Genomic DNA, 11,002 nt, shown 5'->3' with positions numbered 1-11,002 from the left:
GGAGTAGAATAGAAATCACGGCGACGAAATTGACATGGTTCTATGAGAGGAAAAGGAAACATTCAACATCACACATAGTCCGTCGAGCCGAATGACGAAACGATATCTTCTGGCGAACTTGAACGATGTCCAAACCGTGTACCTGTTATTCTCTGACATCTGAGTAATGGACTGGAATGTGATGTGATGTTGAGGTTGAATGACGTATTTTGAAGTTGAGGTGTAATGATAGGTTATGGTATGAATGATGCTGAAGTGGCGTTATGGGCAGTGAATAAGGCTCACCACGACGTGGTGTTGAATGAATTTCTAGAGAAGTGCCGACCTATAACGCTCTCTTGGTGACTGTGAACTCTCTGTATCTTTAAATCGACAGTGGGAACTATCTGGTGATCGGCCCCCCAAATACCGCCGCAGAGTATTATGTAAAACAGTCACTGGGGTTCGAAGTTTTACAGCTTTGGAAAAACCATGGCGTTGCCCCGTCAATGTGACCACACACACAAAAAAAAAAAAAGAGAGAGAGAAGAATGTTGCAAAACGTGGGTTTTGTGCGCGCCCTTACGATGAAGCGGCCAGTCTCATCTCTGGCTCCTGAGTTCAGACTGTTCAACCTGGTGCTTGGCGCTGTTCCTGTACCAAATGGACGTCTAACGTACACCCTACCCGTCACTCCCCAACAACCTGAGCTGCGACTCATACGGAATAGCGACCCCCTTCCAACACTCGAAAACCGTGTCACGTGGTGGTGGCGATGGAACTTCTTGCCGTAGTCGGCCACGCTCAGGCGGGCGACGTCACGACAATCTGCTATGTGCGTCCTGGGCCGACAGTGTCACGAAATAAAACGCGCATGTTTGTCGCCGGTCAATGCCTCACTATTGCCGCTCCTTAGAATAACTGGAATTTTTACCCCTTTCTCCCACGTTTTTCCAGGTGACACAAATGTAGCTTGGCCTCATCCAAGGCCGGCGTCTACGGGGAATCAGGGCCCCCCAGACGTCCGCCGAGGGGGCGCAAAAATGACGGCCGGTTGGCTGGGAGTTCACGGTGTTTGGCGTCTCACAAACCTTTGACAGTGGATCATCAGCTTTTCATTCATTCCGTTGTGCCGTGTTTCGTTTCGGGGCCTCATGTGCTTATAGGGATCACCCACGGTATATTGCTTGTCTCAGGAGCTTCCACAAATTCGAGAGTCCAGTTTGCCTGCATGTCAAACTAAAGGGTGAGGTGCTTAAGTTCAATGCGATTGTGTATACCAATAACAATGGACTGAAGAACTGCTTGGTGTATTAACTCACTATGACGTAACATCTGTGTTTCTTACTACTTTTGTTGTGAGGCATTCAGTTGGTTCATTGAAAGTCGAACTCACGCCACGACACACTTCGCCATGTTTCTCTCTCTCCTACGATAATGATCCATGTAACATCCCGTCAGGGACCCTATTCGGACAATTCTTCAAACGGCCGTTACGGCACGTCCTGCGGATGTACGCCTAGGGACGTCCATTCAAGTAGCTCCCAGAGATATCCACCTGACATCCATTTCAGGACATGGACGTTGGAATCTGTTTCGGACGTCCGCAGGAGATAGTAGGAAGGGAGTTGCCTCAGGACAGAAGCCGCCGATATTTCGAACAGAGACTGTTCTTCTTCTGGGCACCGTCCTCATCATTGGCATTGTATTTAAAGGGTTAGGTGTGACGTGTTTACAGGTTCATGCGAATTGTGGGTCAACAGCCCGGAGGGAAGAAAGGTCCGTACGGGTTTTTACGGCGGGAGTGAATGGCTGCTTTGTTAGAGTGTGGAGGGGATTATGTGAACGTAGTGATCTAGGCTACAGACCGGCTACAGACAGGCTACAGAAGAACAGTCTCTGTTCGAAATATCGGCGGCTTCTGTCCTGAGGCAACTCCCTTCCTACATCTCTACCGGTTCGCTGGATTTCTACCCATCTACGCAGGAGATAGTGTTCTTTCTGGGGTGGCGGCGAAGGCATGTTTCATCGGTTGATCAGGATTGGACTCGTGTTTCACTAGCCGTTTGAGATGGACTCGCTCCGCGACGGAGATCCCGGATTCAACTGGTCGATATGGAACGGCTTTTCTTTCCTTGTGGCGGCGAAGGCGTGTTTCATTGGTTGATCAGGATTGGATTCGTGTTTCACTAGCCGTTTGAGATGGACTCGCTCCGCGACGGAGATCCCGGATTCAACTGGTCGATATGGAACGGCTTTTCTTTCCTTGTGGCGGCGAAGGCGTGTTTCATCGGTTGATCAGGATTGGACTCGTGTTTCACTAGCCGTTTGAGATGGACTCGCTCCGCGACGGAGATCCCGGATTCAACTGGTCGATATGGAACGGCTTTTCTTTCCTTGTGGCGGCGAAGGCGTGTTTCATCGGTTGATCAGGATTGGACTCGTGTTTCACTAGCCGTTTGAGATGGACTCGCTCCGCGACGGAGATCCCGGATTCAACTGGTCGATATGGAACGGCTTTTCTTTCCTTGTGGCGGCGAAGGCGTGTTTCATTGGTTGATCAGGATTGGATTCGTGTTTCACTAGCCGTTTGAGATCGACTCGCTCCGCGACGGAGATCCCGGATTCAACTGGTCGATATGGAACGGCTTTTCTTTCCTTGTGGCGGCGAAGGCGTGTTTCATCGGTTGATCAGGATTGGATTCGTGTTTCACTAGCCGTTTGAGATCGACTCGCATCGCGACGGAGATCCCGGATTCCACTGGTCGATATGAAGCGGCTTTTCTTTCTTTGTGGCGGCGAAGGCGTGTTTCATCGGTTGATCAGGATTGGACTCGTGTTTCACTAGCCGTTTGAGATGGACTCGCTCCGCGACGGAGATCCCGGATTCAACTGGTCGATATGGAACGGCTTTTCTTTCCTTGTGGCGGCGAAGGCGTGTTTCATTGGTTGATCAGGATTGGATTCGTGTTTCACTAGCCGTTTGAGATCGACTCGCTCCGCGACGGAGATCCCGGATTCAACTGGTCGATATGGAACGGCTTTTCTTTCCTTGTGGCGGCGAAGGCGTGTTTCATCGGTTGATCAGGATTGGATTCGTGTTTCACTAGCCGTTTGAGATCGACTCGCATCGCGACGGAGATCCCGGATTCAACTGGTCGATATGAAGCGGCTTTTCTTTCTTTGTGGCGGCGAAGGCGTGTTTCATCGGTTGATCAGGATTGGATTCGTGTTTCACTAGCCGTTTGAGATCGACTCGCTCCCCGATGGGGTATTCTTATTTTGAATTCGACTAGCCAATCTGGAGCAACATTTTCTTCTCTCGCTCTCTGTGCCGCAGGCTTGCTTCACTGGCTGATACGAAATGGATTCACATGTTTCGCTGGTCGTTTGAGATCGAGATCGTTTTTGACATGGCCGATTCGATTGGTCAATCTGGAGAAACTTTTTGCTTTCGCTTTCTGCGGAGGCGTTTCACGGTTTCACTTTCGACTCGCTCGTCAACGGAGCCTTCTCGAATTGAACTGGTCGATCTGGAGTGGCTTTTCGTTCGTCCTCTCTCTCCGGCGGCGAAGGCGTGTTTCACGGGATGATCCGGATTGGATTCGAATGTTTCATTGGTCGTTTAGAGATCGTCGCGACTCGCTCCGCGACGAGGCCTTGTTATCCAGAATTCGATTGGTCGATCTGGAGTCTTTTCGTTCTTCCTCTCTCTCCGGTGGCGAAGGCGTGTTTCACTAATTGATCAGGATTCGATTCATATGTGCCACTGGCAGTTTGAGATCGACTCGCTCCGCGACGGAGCCTTTCTTATCCGGTCGATTCAACTGGTTGATTGCTGATTCAACTGAATGAATTCAACTGGTCGATCTGGAGCGGCTTTTCTTTCTCTCTCCTTGCGGCGGCCAAGACGGTGAAGTCAGATTTTGTTGCTCGTCCAACTAGACCCAGTCGAATTCGGCGTAGGATCGATTTTATGTTCGTCGGCGGACAGCTCGGTAATAGCACGAAACTAGCCAGCTGGCAACGGCCAGCCAACGGCACGAGAGGAGACAGCCGAGCAGCATTGGAAGTGCGCGCATGGTGCGTACGTGTCTCACCGCATGCGCCACCACACACGTTCTCAGAAACTGGGATGACACCATGCTAACGTGAACAGTTTACTGCGCACGTTGCTATTGTTGCGGAGACACGCCTCCTTTTCCGTAACACTTCCGTAACGCAGCTACGCTGTACAGACGCTGGCAAAGGGTATTGCGAAAAAATACAATACTTCAAGCGTTAATGCTATATTCTGCTCTTTCTAGAGGTGGCAGTGCACATGAGGTAGTGGCAACTGTACTGGCGAAAACAACAAAACTGACCAACCTGCCCTAAGGCAAGAAAAATGCATTCGAGAGTTCGGTTGTGTGACTGGAGAGGATTTCGGTTGAATGGCACCATTGCTCCAAACGGCAGCCCTTCAAACCAAAATTTACTTGTGTTGCAGGCATACAAGGGACGCAAATTGTTTGGTTTGCAATGTATTGTTTTATTGTAAAGTCACAAGGACAGAAAGGTATGATACCTTAACCATCCTAAGGATGAGGTAAACTATGAAAAGGCAAGCACTCGTCCATTCTCTTTTCAGCTGTCTCCATGCTGCATACCTTCTATAAGGAGACTACTTTCCTGAAAATGTCCAGAGCTACCAAATGGTGGCTATTGATTAGTGCTCATCAAAGTAGGTGCAATTTTAGGCATTTTAGGTGCACAGAATCACCTGTGAAATTAGCCCTTATCACCAGCATCGATATACCAGATCTCAAATCATATGAGCAACATCGTGACCACTAATTTTGCATATAAATTAAGCCATCACTGCAATTTGATGACCAATTAGCGTAACCAAACACCGAATGCCGAAAGCAAATCACAACTAATCACCGAAGGTGATAGCTAGGGTACCGATGATCGTTTACTGATATAGTGACAGATAGTTCCCGCCGTCGTCTGGGGTCTCGTCTACAGTCTATACTTCCGTGAATCAGAGCACCTGAGACAAAAAATATTGTGTAAGGTTTGTTATATGAAAAGGACATAATATTCCACTCACCTGCTGTGACAGCTATTGGTTTCTCAAAGAGAAACACCGTCTGCTGCCAATGTGTTGGCTTTGCATGAGGAGAGGTGCTGAGAATGACCTAGAATAAAAGCAACAGACATATATTGCTGAATGTGACCAACAGAGTTTGGGCAAAAATCAATTTTGGGTATGAGTATAACATAATAAGCATAAGTAAATAAATTTTTGGTAGACTTGTCCATCCAAACCACAAGCAAGAAGGCAAGCAACAGATCTGGCTGACTGTCAGTATTCACGCTACGTACAGGTGAGGGCAAACTGAAATGGCAATCGAAATATCCAGCCAATGCTGTGATTTCTGTAGCGGCCCCAGTGATTTCAAGGTCAAACTCGGCCGAGAAGTTGCAGTCTGCTGGATTACATGTGTTGAGGTCCAATGTCTGGAAATACAACAGTACGTATGTAGCTGACGGACTAGACTTCTTTTCCTTCTTGAGTTGGACACGACTATAGTGACACCATCACGACATTCTTTGGGATAGAATGTTTGTTCACAAACCTTGATTATCACTGGCTTTGAGCAGACCCCCTCGGGTGGGACAGATGTTACTTGTGCCTCTGTGACCACCTCCTGCTTCATGCAGTTCATTTTGAACCCCCACATATTGTCCCAGCACTTGACAAGTTTGCCATGTATAGCTGGAACATTGACATGAATGTTCTGTAAGGTGTTTCAGTGAGTACAGTGAGCATTTATAAGTGATGAAGACAGCAGTTCCCTGACTAGGCTTGAGTGCTAAAGTTACCTAAACAATCGGTCTCAAAAGCATTCTTGGTACAAGCTTATGGCACATCGATTGATGATATTTCTTCCACTCAGCATAGATAGAGCCTGAAATTTTAGGATTTAACCCGATTCTCCCCTGAAATTGCACACCGAATTGAAGGTTGCCTCCTTAGGGTGAAACCGGATTTTTACCCGGCAAATTGCCCTCACTGAGAAGTCTGTAGGAATGCACGCTAACTTGTTTGTCAGCAAATGCAGTTACATCACAGTTTGCACCAAAGCAGTACAGTTAGTTTGAGTAACTGAGTCCGATTTCTCCCCGAATTTAGCATACTGAAAGTTTTTCCACTCGAATTCGCATGAATTTAGAGCACATGTTTATTTACCCGATTTTTACCCCCCGAATTTAGAAATAAATATTTTCCGAAAACTTCAGGCTCTAAGCATACGTACGTAGTGAGCACAAAAATGCAAAACTGAAGTTTGCTTTCAAATGGTCATTTTGTCTCCTTTCTACACTGTAAGTGGAAGGTAAAGCTAGAGCTGGGTTGAAGCGGGGTAGTTGTTTGCGGGTACACACTAAAGTAACAACTGCAGCAAAGGGACGCGGTCAAGCGCGTTAAGACAGTAAACGACTCGACCCGCTTGTCCGCGTCCTTTTGCTGCATTTTTTTACTTTAGTATGTAAAGCTAGAAGTGGGACTTAAAATGCGAGACTGTTCATTAAAGCCGTACCTGTGTCATTAAGTGCCACAAGAAACATGTTGCAGATGTCTGGTAGTATTAGTCCTCCAGGTTTGAGATATTTATCCCTGGCATATAGGACAGTGTCCATCATGCCTTCAAACAGAAGGAAGTATCCCATCCATTCCGAGACGATAATGTCCACTTCATCATGGGGAAGGTCCACATCCTCTAGTCTTCCCTTCAAAATGCTCACTTTTTTCTCCAGGTTGTTTTCTCTGGAATATAACCAGCAGTTCATATAGTATTGCATACACCGTTTATGATATCTACTAAATTAAGATGAAAATCTTCACAGAACACACGTGTCACATTCACAAAAACCCAGTTTCTAAGACAACAACAACAACAAAGTAACTAAATCACTATCATTGCATAATTAATATAAGTTGATATAGGAAGTTGCCAACAACAGGAGAGTGCCCAGATGGGACACATTTGAAGGCGTGCAGACTGTGACAGATTTAAGTAACCTCTCTGTATTTCAAAAATTGTCCGTGGTGTCGCAAACACATGGTGTTCAACACAGGTGTTGCTGCTCCAGTAACAAAATTTATTGTATTGCTTACTGCATGTATTTGGCTGTACAAACTGAATTATTCCAAAAGGCAGCTAACCCCACATCACACATACACAGAAAACATAAGTATGAAACAAGTCAAAATTACCCAAATATCACATTCTTCAATAAAGTGTATGTATTCATACCTGACTATACCAAGGGCACTGTAAGCAATCTCTGATTGATCAACGCCAAACACTTCCTTGGCTCCGCATTCAGCTGCAAACATAGACAGTATTCCTGTTCCACAGCCGACATCAAGAACTATCTTCCCTTCTATGGAGGACTTCGCATTCATTTTCATTGCATCTCTGTAGGCTTCTGTACGAGGGGCATCCATTAACATCTCGTGATGGATTCCAAAGTGAGCGTATGATTCAAAGTAGGGTTCATCTTCTTCAACTCTAAGACTCCCAACTGTTGGAAAACTGCTGGTTGACGTAGGACCGTCTTGAAGGAACACAGCAGCTGTTTTCCTGTACAACAGAGGTCAGTTATCAACTTCAATAATGCCTACATACGAAAATCCTTGTCGTGCGCACAATACCGTAGGAAGGACACGTGGGAGGAGAACCTTCGAAAAAGCTCGCACTGATAGGAGGGTGCAAACGATTACCTCATATCTTTAATAGTTTCCTCTGCACTTAAGAGGCGACTCTGTAATTGCTGGTATTCTTCCCGGCTCACAACGACCGAGTTTGACAAATCACTGCAATCCTTCAGGCCTTCTATGTCTGTTATGGTGAAAAGGTGAAATTGGTATTCAGACACAACTTATAAAGTAAGCTTCACCATATGTAAGCAGCATGTCATCCTGTAAGAACGGCCTTAGATATTTTGAATCCTTCCACGGTGCCTCATCCCACGGTGAACCAGTGTCATCGTAGCGAAGTATGTATTCCGGATCAGGTCTCTGAAATTGAAGGACAGATTGGTGTAATGCACATGGGTATACCTACAAAGATCCTGTACTTACATGCTCCCTGATGTAGTTAATGAGCCCAATGTAGTATAAACAGTCGCACTTGAATTTCCATGACAGTGATATAATATCGAAGTTGTGCTCCGAGGCACAGTGCTGGAAGACGTGCTCCGGGGACGGAAATGTCAAAGTACAGAACAAGCAGAGAACGGTGGACGCTTCCCCTTCCATTTCGTCGGCCTCGTCCCAGTCGGAGTCATCGTCATTGTCGTAAGAATCTTGCATGCTGAAAGCAAACATTGTTTCGTTGTAGCAGGGATATGTGTCGAATAATAGTGGGCAGAGGACATCTATGGTTTGGAATACAACAATACAAAATTTTCAATGATATCAAGAGTTCATTTTAAAATGAATTCCGCATGTATGACCATAATGGTGTCCGAGCCCATTATTACACCTGTGCATTTTATGAGGGTCGTTCAGGGTTGACTGAGACTTTTGCTCGAGAAAGATCGGTGAGTAAACGTAATAGACCTCTACCTGTTTGTAAACAAATGACGTCATAGTGTTCGACAGCGCCACGAGTTTGGTAGAGTTGAGCTACGTTCAATGCTAGTGGCGAACAAGGTCGCACCCGAAACGGTCTTGAGGGGATTACGATGGTCTCTGAAAAAGGACGCGACCTTCGGTCCTACTTTTCTTTTAATAGGGGGCAGCAAACAATTGCCCACTCGTGGAACCCAGCTCTCCCCTTCCGATCTGTATTTGTTTTCGGTGTGTCTACCAACGTCATGATGACGTTTCTCGGGTAGAGGTTTATTGAATTAAACTTTCTGAGGACGGAGCAGCGGCAGCTATCATAGTGGCAAGCAGTGTGTCTGTAGCTGTGGAACAGCGATGCATAATCAAGTTCCTTGTGAAAGACAAACTCAAACCATCTGCGATTTTGCAAAGATTACAGACACAGTGGGCAGAACAAATGATGTCAAGGGGAAAAGTGTACGAATGGTGCAGACAGTTTGGCAAAGGATGGCATATGGTGACGAATGAACCACACGGACACGTTCGTCTGACTGCAGTCACGCCAGTGAACATCGTAAGCGTCGAGCAAACGAGCACTTACTGTTACACAAAGTCTGTGCAAGATAGGTTCCCCGACAGCTCACTTGTGACCAGAAGGGAGCTCACGTGGCAGTCTCTGAGCAGCCGCTGAACCGGTTTTAATCCGAGGGGGCTGAATTTAGCAATCAATAATCACACGTGGTGAGGCCTGGATGCATAATTTCACCCCAGAGACAAAAAGCAGCAGCATGAAATGGCGACATAAGGCTTCCCTCCCGCCAACGAAAAGCAAGATACATCAGTCTGCTTTGAAGTCCATGGGAACTGTCTTCTGGGACATACGGCGTGTCATCCATGGTGGACTTCTTGGAGCAAAGGGTCACGATTAACGCCCAGCACTACTCCACGTTGATAAAGGGTGGCGTGCGAAATGCAATTCACAAGAAAAGGCATGGGACGTTTTTGGAAGAGGCATACTTCTTCGTGACAGCGCCCGGTCTCACGTGGCGAATTTGACAGCAGCAACCCTGGCCGAAATGCGCTGGGAGGTTTTGCCCCGTGCCCTTTACAACCAGATTTAGCCCTAAGCGATTACCATTTATTTGGCCTCTTTAAAGAGCAGCTTGGAGGAAAGACGTTCCACAGAGCCTTCCAGAAAGATGTCCTGCAGCGGCTACGACAGTGGCCCACTTCTTTCTACACCAAATGCATCAAACAGTTGCCACTGCGATGGCAGCAGTGCTTAGATGTGCACGGCGAATATGTTTAAAAAACTGACGTAGTTTGGTGCTTCCCAAATTTTCCATTATATTTAAAGCAATAAAAGTCGAGGTCAACCTCGAATGACTCCTGTATACTGGGGTGCAGCGCGATCTCTCTGCTCCAAGTCACCCATCTCATTTTCTTTCTTAAATCTCCTTGTGCCAGCTCTTCCACTGCAATTCCTCTATAGCTCGAAAGCTTGATGCCTTCATTAGGTGCAAACATGCCCATGTGGGTGTTTTATTGTGTACAGTGGAGTTGAATGTTATTGGTGGTGTCCATATTGGGTTATTACATAATTTTTTTCTAACTAGCTACAGCACATGAACTAACTCAACTTCCTTTGATAAAGATCTGAGGGAAAAAGAAGCCCGAGCTAGGACAAAAAACAACAGAACCCATCACAACGATGTGACGTTTAGCTGCGTGACATGTATTTGGAAGACTGCACTTTAGATTACTGTCAATTACTGGTTATACTGGTTATCATGGTATGTTTCAAAGGAAGCTGTGAAGGATAATGGATGTTCTTAAAAGTTTTTAGCGACACAGCAGTTTTCATATGTCGCACACCAACCAGGTTAATCTTGCTAACTGACCTCAGAAATTTATCACATACACAATAAATAAGATATTCCACAGAAGTTCTATAACACAAAGTCAGTCGCCCCGCACAACATACACCGCATATCTCTGACATCTGGACATCGACACATTCTGTGCAAAGGAAATAGCGATTTGTGAGCATGTTGTCACGCTTAAATTGGCCAAAAATGGTCGGGAACATAGTTCCCACAACGGCCCCTTTGAGCTGCGATTTAAGAAATGAAACATTTTGACGTTTGCTTTCGTCAATTTCATGAAGGATGCTGAAAATGTGGGCTACAGATTACGGGTTGGGACAATCAAGCACTATGCCAAGCAAAGAAATTCCTGAATGACACGTGACTCACATGCAAAACCTCTCAGTACACAAAAATGGCACGTGTCTTTGTAGAACACGACTTTTAAACCACGTGTTGTGTACGTGTTGTTGATTTTGATTTTAAACCGAAGCTGCCAAAGCCGATCAGAAGCCAACAACACAGCCATAGCCATAGGCCATAGTCGATCTTCTGG

General features: G+C 46.2%; 2 protein-coding genes across 7 annotated transcripts in view; one reads left to right on the top strand and one right to left on the bottom strand.

Annotated features, from left to right (window-relative positions):
• LOC135400890 (uncharacterized) overlaps positions 1 to 11,002 on the top strand; it is a 43,019-nt gene that overhangs the window by 20,324 nt on the left and 11,693 nt on the right. The window lies entirely within an intron of this gene.
• Positions 4,477 to 10,926, bottom strand: LOC135400889 (protein arginine N-methyltransferase 3-like). Of its 6 annotated transcripts, none has more exons than XM_064632881.1 (11): positions 10,837 to 10,926; positions 9,717 to 9,817; positions 8,114 to 8,345; positions 7,930 to 8,050; positions 7,754 to 7,871; positions 7,284 to 7,613; positions 6,567 to 6,793; positions 5,604 to 5,743; positions 5,350 to 5,484; positions 5,075 to 5,162; positions 4,477 to 5,014 (listed from the first exon to the last, which is right to left on the bottom strand). In XM_064632881.1, the coding sequence occupies exons 3-11, from the start codon at positions 8,342 to 8,344 to the stop codon at positions 4,902 to 4,904; spliced, it is 1,503 nt and encodes a 500-aa protein (XP_064488951.1). In that variant the 5' UTR covers position 8,345; positions 9,717 to 9,817; positions 10,837 to 10,926; the 3' UTR covers positions 4,477 to 4,901. The 6 variants fall into 6 exon arrangements, with proteins under 6 accessions (XP_064488951.1, XP_064488948.1, XP_064488950.1 ...); XM_064632878.1 differs by lacking the exon at positions 10,837 to 10,926 and adding an exon at positions 10,503 to 10,763; XM_064632880.1 differs by lacking the exon at positions 9,717 to 9,817.

The sequence above is a fragment of the Ornithodoros turicata genome, chromosome 7 (assembly GCF_037126465.1).
Source record: "Ornithodoros turicata isolate Travis chromosome 7, ASM3712646v1, whole genome shotgun sequence".
NCBI classification, from domain to species: Eukaryota; Metazoa; Arthropoda; class Arachnida; order Ixodida; family Argasidae; genus Ornithodoros; species Ornithodoros turicata.
Note: the sequence above shows the minus strand (reverse complement) of the source record. Positions and strands in the feature narration are given on the sequence as shown.